This window comes from Stegodyphus dumicola, chromosome 9 (assembly GCF_044657685.1).
Source record: "Stegodyphus dumicola isolate Sdum_Otavi_A_Nest chromosome 9, ASM4465768v1".
Classification (NCBI taxonomy): domain Eukaryota; kingdom Metazoa; phylum Arthropoda; class Arachnida; order Araneae; family Eresidae; genus Stegodyphus; species Stegodyphus dumicola.
Window position 1 is genome coordinate 104298563 of NC_140776.1, and position 15112 is coordinate 104313674.

At 29.6% G+C, this 15112-nt stretch overlaps 1 protein-coding gene across 1 annotated transcript in view; it reads left to right on the forward strand.

The window, feature by feature from the left end:
• The window catches only part of LOC118198218 (DNA excision repair protein ERCC-6-like), a 93194-nt gene that overhangs the window by 46376 nt on the left and 31706 nt on the right, over positions 1–15112 (forward strand). The window contains exons 11-14 of the mRNA XM_085823851.1: positions 8764–8880; positions 9246–9341; positions 12499–12717; positions 14309–14419. Of these exons, the coding sequence (XP_085679977.1) occupies positions 8764–8880; positions 9246–9341; positions 12499–12717; positions 14309–14419 (543 nt within the window). The remainder of the gene's footprint in view (positions 1–8763; positions 8881–9245; positions 9342–12498; positions 12718–14308; positions 14420–15112) is intronic.

Sequence of the window (15112 nt, forward strand, 5' to 3'; positions counted from 1 at the left end):
CATTTGAAGCGATCAAAAGTGACCTAAGCGAAACAAATTATATCACCATTTATTCTGATTGTTCGAATCATGGCAACACCAAATTATGTACAATTCTCGTCAGATATTTTTTACCCAATTTTGGAGTTAGAGTAAAAGTTTTGAATATAAAACAGCTTCCTGATGAAAATTCCGATATTTTGACAAATTGTATCAATGAATCGCTGGAGAAATTTGGGGCCACCAAGAAATTGGTAGCCTTGTGCGTGGATAATACAAATGTTAATTTTGGTGGTTCTCAAAGAAGAGGAAAAAGCAATGTTTTATACAAAATGCAACAATCGAGCAAAAAGAAATTGATTGGGGTTAATTGTGCAGCCCACATATTCAATAATTGCATCAGCACTGTGGTCGATTGCCTTCCGATAGATATTGAAGTGGTATTGGTAAAAATTTACTCACATTTCTATATTTACACAATACGAGTAGAAATATTGAAACAATTTTGTGATGAGGCAGAGGTCCAATACAAAAAGCTACTTGGCTACAGTAAAACAAGATGGTTAACTCTTCTGCCAGCACTGGATAGAGTTTTACAACTATTTGAACCCTTAAAGGCTTACTTTTTAAATCGGGATAAATGCTGAACAATACTTAAAACTTTTTTCAATGGGGAATTATCAGAGGAATGGTTATTTTTTGTTCATAATCAAGCGTCAATGCTTCATCAATATATTTTGAAGGCTGAAGGTCAAGATATTTCAATGTGTGAAACATCGTTACTTGTTAAGGAATTAAAAACTAAGCTAAATTCAAGAAAAAATGAGAAGTTTGTTCCAATAGCAATAAAGAAAACGTTATCAAAAGTGCAAGATATGCAATCTACACAGTTTATCTCTGAAGCTTACACGTTTTATCAAATATGCATTGAATATCTAAGCAATTGGGACATGTGTTTCAATGAAGCAGAAGTTTTTGAATGGATCACTTTGCGAGAAGTCCCTGTGTGGTCGAAGGTGGAGGCAAGTTACATTTTCATATCAGAACAATGTTTGGTCGAAATATCCGACGGTGAATTATTTGACGAAATTACCCTCGTAAAAAATTACATTACCAATGAAAAAATTGACGAATGGAGGCAAAACAGCAAATCCTGCCACCTAAGGTGGGTGGAGATATTTAATCACTTTAAAGCGAATCATATTGCCTTCAACAATACTTGTAAACTCATTGAGTTTGCTTTATGTCTACCTGGAACTAATGCTCTCGTCGAAAGAATATTTTCATTAGTAAATAATATGTGGACCAGTGACAAAACCCAATTAAGTGTTAGTACATTACAAGCCAGCATAGCTGTAAAATTTAACTTTGAAATGAATTGCCTTGAATTTCACGACTTTTTGAAGCGTGAACCGGCACTTTTGTGAAAAATCCATACATCTGGAAAGTATGAGCAATAAATTATTTAATATCCTATATTTACATATTACATTATTTAAAACTCGTTGAACATATTAATGTCTGCTTCTGTTGTTTTAATAAACCTTTTGAATTACTAAGTTTTTTGGAGTTTTTTTTTTATCAGGAGGCGTCCATAAATGATCGCAATATTTGGATAATTTTGACCCTGCCCATCCCCAATCCCCATGTCACAATTTGTCACACCTTGGACCCCAAATTAACATTTGTGACGTCACACGAACGCACAAACCCCCACCCCTAACACAAAATTATTGAGCACGAATTTAAATTACCATAACCCCCCCCCCTCATGTCACGTTACAAGTGTCCTTTATTTTCTCCGAAAAAATATGGTCACCGTATGTATAGTTCTTTTATAGTTTCTTTTTATTGATATACATATTCGTGTAGGTGAAGTTTCTGTAGACAACGATTTCTAAAATACATTGGTTTCTAGATTTTTTTATTATTTTATAAAAAATTAATTTTTAAAAAATTTAATTTTTTAAGAAAAAGTTTAATTCTTGACATTACTTGCTTGTTTCTCAAAAGACTTAATTTGTATTTTCCTTTTTGAACTTTAATTCATAAATGTTAATACTTAAATGTAAATTTCTAAGGATACCACTTTATTGAAATTACTTTTGGTTTTGACTTTTACCCTTGCCTGCATGAATGACGAAACACGAATTGAATGATTGGAGAGATAGGTTTGGAGGCAACTTCCTCTTGATAAGTCTGTCTCCTGCCTACTCTACGATCATTCACATATGCATTTTTTAAAAAAATTGTTTAATTTAATTTTAATTTATTAAATTAGTAGATTTATTTTCATGGTAGATTTTACACTTGATTTGCGTATGCTTCTGAATTTAAATGATATTGTAGATTAGTTCGAGAATTAAATCTTTTACATGTTTGCATATTTTTAAATTATTTTAAATTATTTGGCTTTTTTCCTTTTTTTAGAATTTAAATTTGCTTTTTTACTTTTTTACGTTTATACGTATTTGTTAAGAATTTAAATTTGTTTAAATTTAAATTTCATTCCTTGCAGCAATGGTGCAAAGAATATTTAATTAAATATGTATTTAAATTTAATTTTTTTAATTAAACTCAATTTATTCTTATGAAACAATATATATGTATATATATATATATATATAATAGTAGTAGGTAGAAACATTGCAGCGATCTTGCTAAAAAGTTACCAGGAGCTGTAGCTCCACGAAATATTTTTAAAGCAGTATTACATAAATAAGAAGAAATTTGTCTGGAAAAACTGTAAACACGTGAAAAAACAGCCAAAATTAATGCTGGAAGACTTGCTAATGCACGAAAAAATTAATCTGACTTTTGTGATATGTGAAAAGTTAACTCATATGAAAAATAGATCGACGGAAAAAAATATATTAGGAAAGTACAAAAACATAGATTAAAAAATGCCAATATATAAAAAGCAAAAATTTTTTAAAAATTAAAATGAAGACACAAAATGCAACAATACAATATACTATAATTAAATAGAGGAAAATGGTAAATTAACCCACTCGTACTCTCAATTGGCTTTTCAAGGGAAAAAAACTGATTGTCGAACTAGGTTAAATACCATTATGCATTTCGCCGAAACAGACCATTGAAGCTCTTGTTTAATGCGAAAAAATTTTTATAAAAGAACATTAGTATTCCCAAATATATCTTTTTTGGAATAAATCCTTTTTTGGAGCTTCACTGCTCTGTTCCTTTTTTCCGACACGTCCGCTGAAATACACATTAAGGTGTCAAAAGCTATTGCAACTCCGAGCAATGTAAAATTAAAATCAAAATCAAAAAAGAATAAAATAAAATAAAATAAATAGCGGTCTGCTATTAGTCAAATATTACAACAACGTACGGGCTGGTCCTTTAAACCTTAAAGAAGATGGAACTTTTATAAAGAGAATGGTGCTGTAAACAAATAAAAATGTAATATATATATATGGCAACACAAATAAATAGCTGTTGACAGCCAAAGTTATTGCCATGTATTATTTTTTTTTAAATAATGCAGTAAATCTAAGAAAATGTATGGCAACATTTAATACTTTATCTGGAATTCTAAGGATACCAAGTGTAAAATATTTTTAACTTCTGCCATTGCTATCTGCCATTTGGTGAAGCATAAGATACTTAATTTTCCTTATTGATTAACAAATGAGTGATTTAAATGCAATAAATGCAGCTCTTTATCTCTCTCATTCCTTACTAGCTGGATCCATGAAATTGCATTAGCTGGATTTATTTAAAACATTATATATTTTCTTCTCTTTAATGTAATTTGTTTTATATGACTGACCACATCAGCAGCTAGTTATTCGAAAAGTGAAATGGACAACAAAAGTGAGATTTGAGAATGATATCTCTTCTGGGTTAAAAATATATGGCAACATTTAACATTGCAAAAGGAATTCTAAAGATATACTGTTTTTAAAAAATTTGTGATTTTGCTTTTGAATTTTACCTGCCATAAATGTGAAGAAAGTGAGGGATTGTAATAACACTAAAAAGACAAAGTTATATCAGCCAAAGTGAGCCTAAAACAAATAGGTAATCCGTGAGCTCAGCGAGACCATAAAAAACCTTAACAAACCCTATGGTGCAGAATCAAAATCTGAATGCTTTCAGTTCATCCCCCCTACTGGTGGTCTCTAGAGGTCTAGAATTGGAGTTTGTACTCTATTATTTTATAAAAGGTGAAAACTTGGGAAATCCCGAAAGGTCGGTAAAGTGTAGGAAAACAAACATTTTTTTATAAATATGAAGAAAGATAGGGATGTTTTCCAAAAAGGCAGATAAGTATTTAAAAATGTCCTTTTAAATATAATAGATTTGGTGTATTTAATTATGGCAAAGCACATGAGGGCTATCTGCCTAAGGGGAGGGATGCCTTCGTGGAGGACTTTCTAAGGGAAACTGGCTCGTATACACGTTACACATGGGGAAAACAACGAAAATGCCCATGCAGCCAGCCCGTTCGCAGGATTCAAACCGCGAACCGAACTACCAGTGTTCAGCGACTTTACCGCTTGGCCGCTGGTGGGCCTTAAATATAATAGAAACTTCATTTTTTAAATAGTAACTATAAAACAAAATTGTTCCCTTTTAAAAAAGAAAACTGTTAAAGAGTTACTATAATCTGTATGGAAAAGCTTTCATTAACTTAATATCTGTTCTTGTTTTCTTTGGAAATGCAACTGTTGCATTCCATTCTTTTTAAAAGTATAATTGCCCTACTAAGATGTCATTTTTGGTTGTGCATTATATTAAGTGGTTGTACAGTATACAGGGTGATTCTAAATTGTTTTTACAAATTAAGAGGGGTGATAGTACTCATCTAGCTGAGCAATAATTACCACAGAACATAGGGTCGCATTCCACTCAGAGAAATAGAAAAGAGGAATATTAGAATTTCAACCTGAACTTAAACAGTGGTGGGAGAGCAAATGAACGATACCAAAAGTTGCACAATCAGTTTAGTGAAAACTCACAGAGAATGCACAAAATGGATAAAACCGAAGACTTGATTTTCGAATGTTAATTCGAGCTCTGACTTTGATACTCAAATGCACATCATTGATTGGCAAGGTTTCAACCTCCCAAACGATTGCAACAAGTTAATTATCTAATCAAGGGCTGGATATTATCAATTAACTCCAACTTTCGCTGTACGCCGAGCTTAGCATGGAAAGTTCATGCTGTGTTCCGGCTGCTGTCAGAACTTCGTGTCCCATAGAAGGGCACTTCAAGTAGAATGAGCGTAGCACAGTAAATCTAGGAGGACAGGACAAAAGATGACGAAGAGGAAAAAAACTGCTACCTTGATACTTGATATCAAGGTAGCAGTTTTTTACCCCTAATAGAAAATTTCCTCCTAATAATTTAGATAATTAACTTCTTACAATCCTTTGCGATGTTGAGACCTTGCCAAACAAAGATATGCATTTGAGTGTTTGCCATCAAAGTCTGAGCTCGAATTAACACCCGAAAGCCAAGTTTTCAGTTTTATCCATTTTGTGCACTCTCTATAAGTTTTCAACTCCGCTTCAAACTCCCGTTAATTCCAAGGGTCCGAATTTCAATTTGCATATATGTGAGTTTTTTTTTATTTTTTGTAAATTTTATGGAAACTGCACTAGTTTTTAGAAGCTATGCACAAAATAATATTTTACAAATTTTGCAGTTTTTAATAGATGCTGAAACGTGGCAGTTTGCAATTTATTTGAAAGTTTATATTTAAAGGGGATATATTTGGCATATATTCAGACAGTCTAAATTTGTTCTTTTTAGGAAAAGGAAAAAAAAAAAAAAAACTGTAATTATATTAAAATTAATTCCCAAGTGTTGTAAGTGAAAATATCCTGCTTAAATTCTTTCAAAATATTTAGATGCGAGTTAACATTTTTGTGTAAATATATTTTGCTCATATTTTTTTTTTAATTTTCAAACATTTTCACATTTTTATTGTCACAGAATTGGCAAAAATGTGAGCTATAGGATATTGCAGATCTTTTAAAATAATTACTCTAGTTCAACAGGAAAAAATTATTAGATGTTATGCTTGGTCAGGAAATGTTTTCCATTTGGCCAAATTTTAGAGCTCGGTAAAATTGTCAAAATCAATCGGAATCTATTTATGCATAGGAAAAATTAAACCAGTAGGATCATATGTTAATAGTCAATATTTAGGGATATAATACTATGAAACAGAAGAATGTTTTTAAATACTAACAAATCTACTAAAATGCTTTTGGGTACTTTTCCATTTCGCCGGCGCAAATCTCGCCAAGCCGACTTTGTTGGTGACAGCATACAGTATACACATAAAAAATTTTAGTTTTATATTTTGAAGGTATGAACATATTAATATGATTTAAAATTTTTGCAAAAAGTCAATAAAGAAAGAAAATAAATTTGTAAGAAGACATTAATTTAAGAATTTACTGTGCTTTCATGGTTCAACATCCTGATTCGCCGGTTCATTTCACGTGACCCGAAATGGTCTGATCTTACGTAAACTACGCTACAAAAATATAATTCTCTCAGTAATTATCTACATTAATTTCAAGTTAAATCTTAATTTGGAATAAAGGTTTAAGTGCAAGAATTATTTCAATTCGTATGAATAGCTTACTCAGAAATTATGTAAAACCGCAGTGCTTTACTTCGCTAGTGCATTCTCATTAGAATTGATGAGTTTAACCCTTAATTTTGCTTTTCCTTTATTTTCGCCTTCGGGTGAGCGGTGCGATTGCATCCTAATTGACTTAATTACCGCAAATGGTCTTGAGGTATAAAATTGAACTATCTTTTGTAAAAATTCTATGTAATTGTATGCCAGTATTGAAAGAAACAATTAATCTGATAAGAAATGGCTGCGACTTGTTTTGAAAATGAAGCATAAAAGGTTACCAGCAAAGATATTCCGTTTTGCATCAGTTGTACCATTATTGACGACTTTATCGTTTGCGCCGGCAAAACGGAAAAGTACCTGCTTTTGAAAAATATGTCATATGGAAACCTATCTTGCTGGTTTTATGTGGTAGAAATTAAAGAGCCAAGAAGATTGTTTTGAAGCTGTTGTTGTAGCAACTGCAGAATTATGATTACCAAAAATTTCTTGTGTTTAGATATTTTTAATAAACTTTAAATTTTGCTTACTAAATATTTCTCAGAACATTTGTAAATAATAATAATCATATTGCAAAGGAGGAAAAGTTCAGATTCATGTTTATTTTCTATCTGAAATTTAAAGTTTCATACCTGCAAATCATTTTAGTTGGTATTTTGATGCTTTGTATAATTTAAGTGTATTCACAGCTAAATATTAAGTTCTTAGACTGACTTTCTTTAAGATAATTCTAACATGTTTAAATGATCATTAAATAACTTACATTAATTTAAACTAAAAATAAATAAAGTATGAAAATGTAAGTTTTCAGAGAAAATTTACCAAGTGGAACAAAACTTGAAAAAAATTATGGCAACTTAATCTCTTTCTCTTATTTATTATTTTATGTACAGATACAAATATATGTGCTTGTATGTAAATAAATTTCTTTATTTATTGCTACAGTTTGACACTCGATGGCATTTCAATTCTAATAAAAGTTTGTAACGTTAGAGAAAGATTATAGAAATTACCTTCATCACAGATTGTAGAGGCTTATAGATTAGTCATGTTCTTTTCTTATATTAATTTTTAATTGTAAAGGAAGGCTGTTGACATATAAATTTGTTTATAAACAAAGCAATTATTCTTAATGCAAAGATTTGTAACCGAGTTTATTTATTTTTTGACAAGTGCGAATAAAAGTTTATAAAATCTATATCTTCAAGTCTTTGAATAAAATTTAAATCACACTGTAAATAAATTTGCACCATTTATAGATTTTCTAGTGCATTATTCAAGTTTGTTTTTTATGCTAATGAAAATAATGTAAATATGGAATCTTGAAAATAATATCTTGAAATCTTTGCAACAAATACATAATTGAAATGCATTCCTAAACTGCATAAAATTCCTTTGGTGTCCACCAATTTGATACCTGTGTGTGTGGAGAAGGGGGAATGACTAAGAGGCTATCACCAAGAGGGAATATTGAGGGAGAATTAATTTAATTCTTAAAAGTGAACATTATCCTTCAGAAGAAACCTTTTTAGCTGATATCAGAACCAAGAAAAAGTGCATTTTAAAGTTAGCTATTCAAACATTATTTACTTTTAAAACATTCAAATATTATTTAGTTGACACATTATTTAATTGACAATTTTTACATAGTTTTTGAAGAATTAGGTAAACTTTATTTAGGCTCATATCACAGTGCATATATTTTTAGAATTGAGATATTATAGATTGATGAAAATATCAGTTTAATATGTAGAAAGAGCTTTTAAATCATATGTTTCTTATTGATTTTGGAAGTAATTCATCAGTAATTAATTTCATTTGTACAATGTATAGTATGCTGACTGAATGTATTTTAATTATCTAATTAAATAATTAATTTGTATAAATCAGTACACTTACTATTCATATCAGGTGCTAATTTATTTTTCTTATAACGAAATTCAGGTGTTAATTTATTTTTCTTATAGCAAAATTCATGTGTTAATTTATTTTTGTTATTGCACTATTAATTTATTTTTGTTATTGCACTTTATTTAATTTGACTATATATGGTTTGATTTTTTGCAAAACCACAGTAGCATACCATTCATGATCTTAATCTAAACCACTGCAATTTATATTGATTTTCTTTAAAATATCTTCTTTCTGTTATTTAGGTTCAGACAGCTTACAAATGTGCCACAGTGTTGAGAGACTCGATAAAACCATATTTGCTACGGAGGATGAAATCCGATGTAAAAATGAGCATCAATTTACCCAATAAAAGTGAGCAGGTAATAATCAAAATAGTTGAGTGTGTTTCTTTGTACTTAATGATAAAATATTTATGATGGGTACATAGTTATTGTGTTGGAATTGTATTTGTTTGACTAATGGTTAAATTCTGGTGTTCCATTCTCCCACTTTTTCCTGTGCTATCCTACATCAACCTCTTGAGGGTACTTTTGGTTCGGTAATATTTTAAGTACCCCCATGCCGCAGAAACACTGTGCATCAACAAGGAAAAGTATGCATATTAATTACTGTATTTACTAAAACAGTAACTCTGAGAAAGAAAATTCTATGCTTTTCATCCCCTTTACTTGATGATAAAATATTTCTTGATATTTTGTAGTTCATGTTTAACTCTTTGTTGCAGGTTTTATTTTGCCAGCTGACAGAAGAACAAGCAAATTTGTACAAAGCTTACATAAGTTCAAAAGAAGTGGATAGTATTTTGAATGCAAGATTACAGGTAAAATGCTAATTTTTTTTTTTTTTTTTTTTTTTTTTTTTTTTCTGGGCACTTCTTTTGCTTTGGAATAAGAATGAAGTTCTGGCATACTGTTGAAAATTCATGGATTTTATTCATTGAAGCAAAAATACTTGTTACTGAACCTTATCATGATTAAGTTCATGAATTTATCATGAACAAGAGGTAGAGGGTAATTGTTGTTAGTCAAGGCATTGGGCACCTTTATTGGTGGCCAATACAAGTTTGCCATATCTTCTGTCCCTATTTCGTGAATCCCAAAGAAGGCATAGAGGTTTGTAAGTGTAGTGTCTCCAAAATGTGGGAACATTTAAAGTACTGATGATCCAAAAGTCCCCTTGATTGGTTTGGTGGTAGGGAAAGAGGGAGGGGAGGTCCTTGGATCCATATCTCAGGGTAGAACTGCATAGATAGTGTGCTGGAATTGTACATATTGCTGCATAGATACTGTGCATCAACAAGTAATATTATTATTAAACATATTAATTACTGTATTTATTAAAACAGTAATGCTGAGAAAGAAAGTCTTATGCTTTCCACCTCCTTTACTTAAAAATTTCTTTGGAAAAGTGGTTTTTTTTTTTTTTTTTTTTTTTTTTTTTTTTTTTATGTGGCAATGATCGGTATAGTCAGTCAAATATTGGTATTGTATGCAAGGACACTGGCAGAAAATTTACCATAGTTACTCAGATATAAGTTCCCTTCCCTTGCATTTAGGATACATTTGTAAGAAATAAATATGTAGGTGAATTATTCACAATGAGCATGGTCCTTTTTCATTTGTTTGCAATTAGAATAAAGGTAAACTACTTCATTAAATATAATAGTCTACTGTGGTAAAGAAAGAAGAATAAAGAAATATTAATGATTATTATAATTAGCAATAGCTATTCAGTTTATTTATACAATAATTATCTAATACAGTATGTATGTGGACTTGGAAACAGAGGATTTATGACTTGAATGACTGAAATGAAATTTGTCACTTGTAAATGAGTGTAACAAATTAATGCACCTGTTCCATTCTTCATTTGTTATCTGTAGCTCACAACAATGTGTATTTTATTATTGGTAAATTGCTGTTTTATAATGAGAAATGTCTAATAAATGCACAATTTTTTTTTTAAACCCAAAGGATGTTAGCCCAGAAGAACTATTAATTTCATTTTGGCATTTTGTGTTGAAAACTGTACATGTCCATTTCACTTTTCAAGTTGTTGTCACCAAATATTATCGCCCTGTGTTAGAGAAATTAAATAATGAAGAATCTGCTTAAATGTATGTACGTTTCTCGCATTGTGATAAAACAATGGTACCTAGAGCCGTCAAATTTTTAATAACATAATCCTTTACCAAATGTGGACATCTGCAAGCCCAAATTTGGAATTTGTTTTATTATCAATTTCATATTTTGTAATATTTTAATTTATTATTTTGATTAACAAACAATGATTTCAAAGCGAGCAATGGTAACACTGTACAGGGGGAGGGACATTTCTATCTCCAGCACACGAGACTGTGTATCGGAAATTCTAAAGATATGCTCTTTTAATTATTTTATGATATTGCTGTTGAATTGAATTTTATGGTTTAGGTGCGAAGAACATAATATTTAATAAATAAAGGTAATACAAGCGTTAAAGAAACGCCCCTTTGGGCATAATATAAGATCAGATTTTTAGTCCAAGAGGGCAGTTTGCCCAGAAGGACTATAAATTTTGTTTTGATTCACTATAAACATTCTGCATTGATTCACTATAAGCGTTCATTCGCTTTAATTTTTTTTTTTTTTTTTTTTAAGAGGGGTTACAAATGAGAGGATTGTGACCCCATTTACCTGCTCTAAACACAGACCTTATGACCTTGTTTGGGTCGCCCCTGAATCATTATTAGCCCAAATGTGCTATTAGTTTCAAAATGGGATTTTATGGTTCATTCATTGTAAATGGCTCATCACTTTTCAGATTGTTGCCACCAAATATTATCACCTTGTATTATTTTAAAAGGAATTAAATTGTGAAGAATGTAGCCCTTTTTGTTTTTCATAAAATCTATATTTTTAATTTAATATGATATTCTGGTCTGTCTTGTTTCCCTTTAAGAAACTTTTATTCTTGCAAAAAACTAAACACAAAAATGATTAACTACCATATAATAAAAACTGATCAAGATATTTAATTTCAAAATTTCTGGAAATTTTTTTATCATTTGTGACTTGTTTTAGATTGAGTTAATAAATATATTAGAATAATTAAAGGTTGATTTCCCCCCCTTAAATGTCATTCAGTGATATTCTTGTGTGATTTGATAGTGTGTATTAGTCTTTAATTTATAATTTTATTGTAAATAGTATGCCAAAAGAATTTGCACACGATTTACATGTTCACAAATGCTGAAAATATGTTAATGAACTTTTGTTACTTTGGAATCATAATCTAACAATCATTCATAAAAGTTTATTAAAATAGAAATATTTTCATTTTATTTTATGCAAATAATTTGACATATTGTCTAGCTGCTAATACTGAAGCCTTCCAGTATATTCTAGAACACAAGTTCTATAAGATTCTGTGAATAAGATCTTTTTCGGAAAAAAAAAAAAAAAAATTATGTGGATAAATACTTTTCTCGAAAATCTGTTTAGAAATGCTTATCATATAATCTGTTAAGACCAGCAACCTTTTTATAAATTGATATTTTTATTTTTTGTTGCACACAAATGTAGACATTTCCTGCTTCAGTTTTTATGGATCCCCATATCTTGGTCTGTTTTTGTCTTATGGTTAACATAAGTTAAACATTTTGTGTTTAATTTTTATAATGAGCATAAATTTTCCTTAAATATAAGACCAGAAAAACTATGAAAACTTAGATACTGTAGTTTTTTACAAAACTGATTTTTTTTAATTAAAAAGTGCCAGAATAGGAATATTTGTGTCATTTAAAACGTTTTTGCAACAGGGAATATGAATCTATCACCAGTGATTGCAAAAATAAAGGCTGTGTAAGGGCAACTGTATAGTAAGGCTAGTTCTTTAATATATCATAATAAACAGAAATGTTTTTTGAAAATTTTTCCTGCATTATAGAAGTTTTGATCATTTTAAATACAGTGAAAACTGATATTGTTTCCTTACAGGTGTTTGTCGGACTCATAAATTTGAGAAAAATCTGCAATCATCCTGACATATTTGATGGTGGACCTAAAATCTTTAAGGATACTGATGTAAGTTCTCTGACTGAGGAGGAGCAGTATGGTTATTACAAAAGGTCTGGAAAAATGATAGTTGTGGAAGCCTTGCTTCGTCTGTGGCATAAGCAAGGACACAGAGTTTTATTGTTCACTCAGAGCAGACAGGTATTTTTTTTTTTCTTTCCAAATGTTTGTTAAGGTATTACTATCAGATGTTTAGTTGCTAATATGATTCTTTTGCTGCTATTAAAAATTGATTTGAAGCTTTTAAATTGTTTGTTCCCAAGGTGCAGTTGTCAAAAGATTTAATTTTTTTTAAAAAATTATAACTATCTTATTTGTTTATAATCATTATTTATTTATTATTATTAAACTATTTTCTCTGAGTCCTGCCATCTTTTTCATAATATGAATTTTATTCACAGAATAGAAATCATGTTCTAGGCATATAAATTGGCATGAGCCAACTTGCATGAATTAAAAAAATATAAACGAATGGAATTTAATTTATCTTTGTATGATTACCTGGTTATGATTCTAAATTAATAATAATGTATTTTTAGCACTTAAAAACATACATATTACTTGTATGAAAATTCTTTCAGGACACATAAATTAAAGACAGTAGTAAATCGCAAAAGAATATTGTTGAATGCCAGTGAAGAGTTTTTAAAAAAATCAACCTTGAATTATTCTAAATTATTTATTAACTGGCCCCTTAATGCAAGCCGAAAATGATAACAAAAATTACATATTTTGAAATTGTATGTATCGGTCAGTTCTAGTCATATTGGAATCAAATATTTTGTGGGGTTTTTTTAATAATGAGTACAAAATTTTCCTAAAGTATAAGGTCTGGTGGAATGTATATAAAAAGTTAGATTTTGTATTTTATACAAAATTAATTTGTTTAGTTTAAAAATATAAAAATATACATCATTTGAAACATTTTTGTAAATGGAAGTAAATATATAAGATCAATAGTTGTGAAAATAAAGTTTGGGTAAGGACTTTTGTAGATACAGAGTATAATGCGATTAAATATGTAGAATCTATACATGAAAATTGATTCCACTGTCTGTGCATTCTGGAAGATCCGCTGTCATCATATTCAATCATTCTGACGCATCTGGCTAACCTTGAGGCCAACTGGTATTACAATTCATTTGTCAGTTAGTCAGCTCACAAAATAGTCATCTTTGTAGAATTTTCTGTTCATATTAAAGACTACTTACTCCAGTGTGATTTTTAATGCTTATATTTAATTATATAAATTGATGGGGAGTAATTTTCATAGTACCATATGCTAAATAAAATGTGCTTTGTTAGTTACATGACTATGTTTTTGAAGCTCGCACTATTTTTCCCGCACCTTATTATGGGGTAGTGTTACTATCTCTGATCTTGCCCCCTCCCCTCCCGCAACCAAATAAATGTTCTCTAGAATGTTTGAATTTTTTTTTTTTTTTTTTTTTTTATCATCATCAATAGGAAACTTAAGTCAAAATAAATTTGATTAAAATTATTTGCAGTTTGTGGCAGATTTAAAAATAAGAGGTTTAGCTCTGGATAAATTAAGCATTAACAATGCAGTTTTTATAACATATTAACAGCATGGGCAAAATTTTTAATTTAGTAGATTACAAAGTTTAAATAATAAATATATCTCTTTTAATATTCTTTTCTTTGTTTTGAAAATGATATGTAAATTTGTTTAACTTTTATTCTAAATTTTAAATGATTTTTTCTTTCATAGATGATGGAAATTTTGGAAATATTTGTCAAGAGTAAAAATTATACCTATATGAAAATGGATGGAACTTCTTCAATTTCATCACGTCAACCTGCTATCAATAAATTTAATTCTGTAAGTTTCATACTTTGAGAAAGAATTTTTTTAACAAAAGTTTATTAACTAATAAATTTTGTATGTTTTCAGTGTTTCAAAATATAAACATGTATCCTGAATGAGAAAAATTTTGAACATTTGATTAATGATTTATATACATGTAATATATTTGGTGGATACTTGATGATTCTTTACTGCACATAGATAGAATGATGACTCCTTGTATTGGCAAGATGTTGGTAGCATCATTAGATGGATAATTGAGAAGAAAAAACTTGCAGACATGATGTAGATTCAATACTTAATTTATTTCTTGATAAATAATATTTAGGACACATGTTCTTCTTTATGGGTTCACTCTGCACCCCATAGTTTTCTGTAACGCATCACATCTGGAGACAATAGACGAGATAGTGAAGAACAAAACAATATGTGATGGCTAGAAAGGGTTGCAGCAGTAACAGCAGCATTTATAGATTTGGATCCTTTGTTTACATTTTGAACTGTGATTAGATAAAAAAATATCCATAATGCTATTCTTAAGTTATGGCATAATGCAGATTAATTTTCATGTGACACATTTTAGAATGACATATTAGTAGTTTTAGAACAGGAAGGAAATGTAACCAAATTAAATTGAGGAATTGAAAAAAGTATTGCTAAATTAAAGTTTTTTTTTTTTTTTTTTTTTTTTTTTTTTTTGAGGGCGGG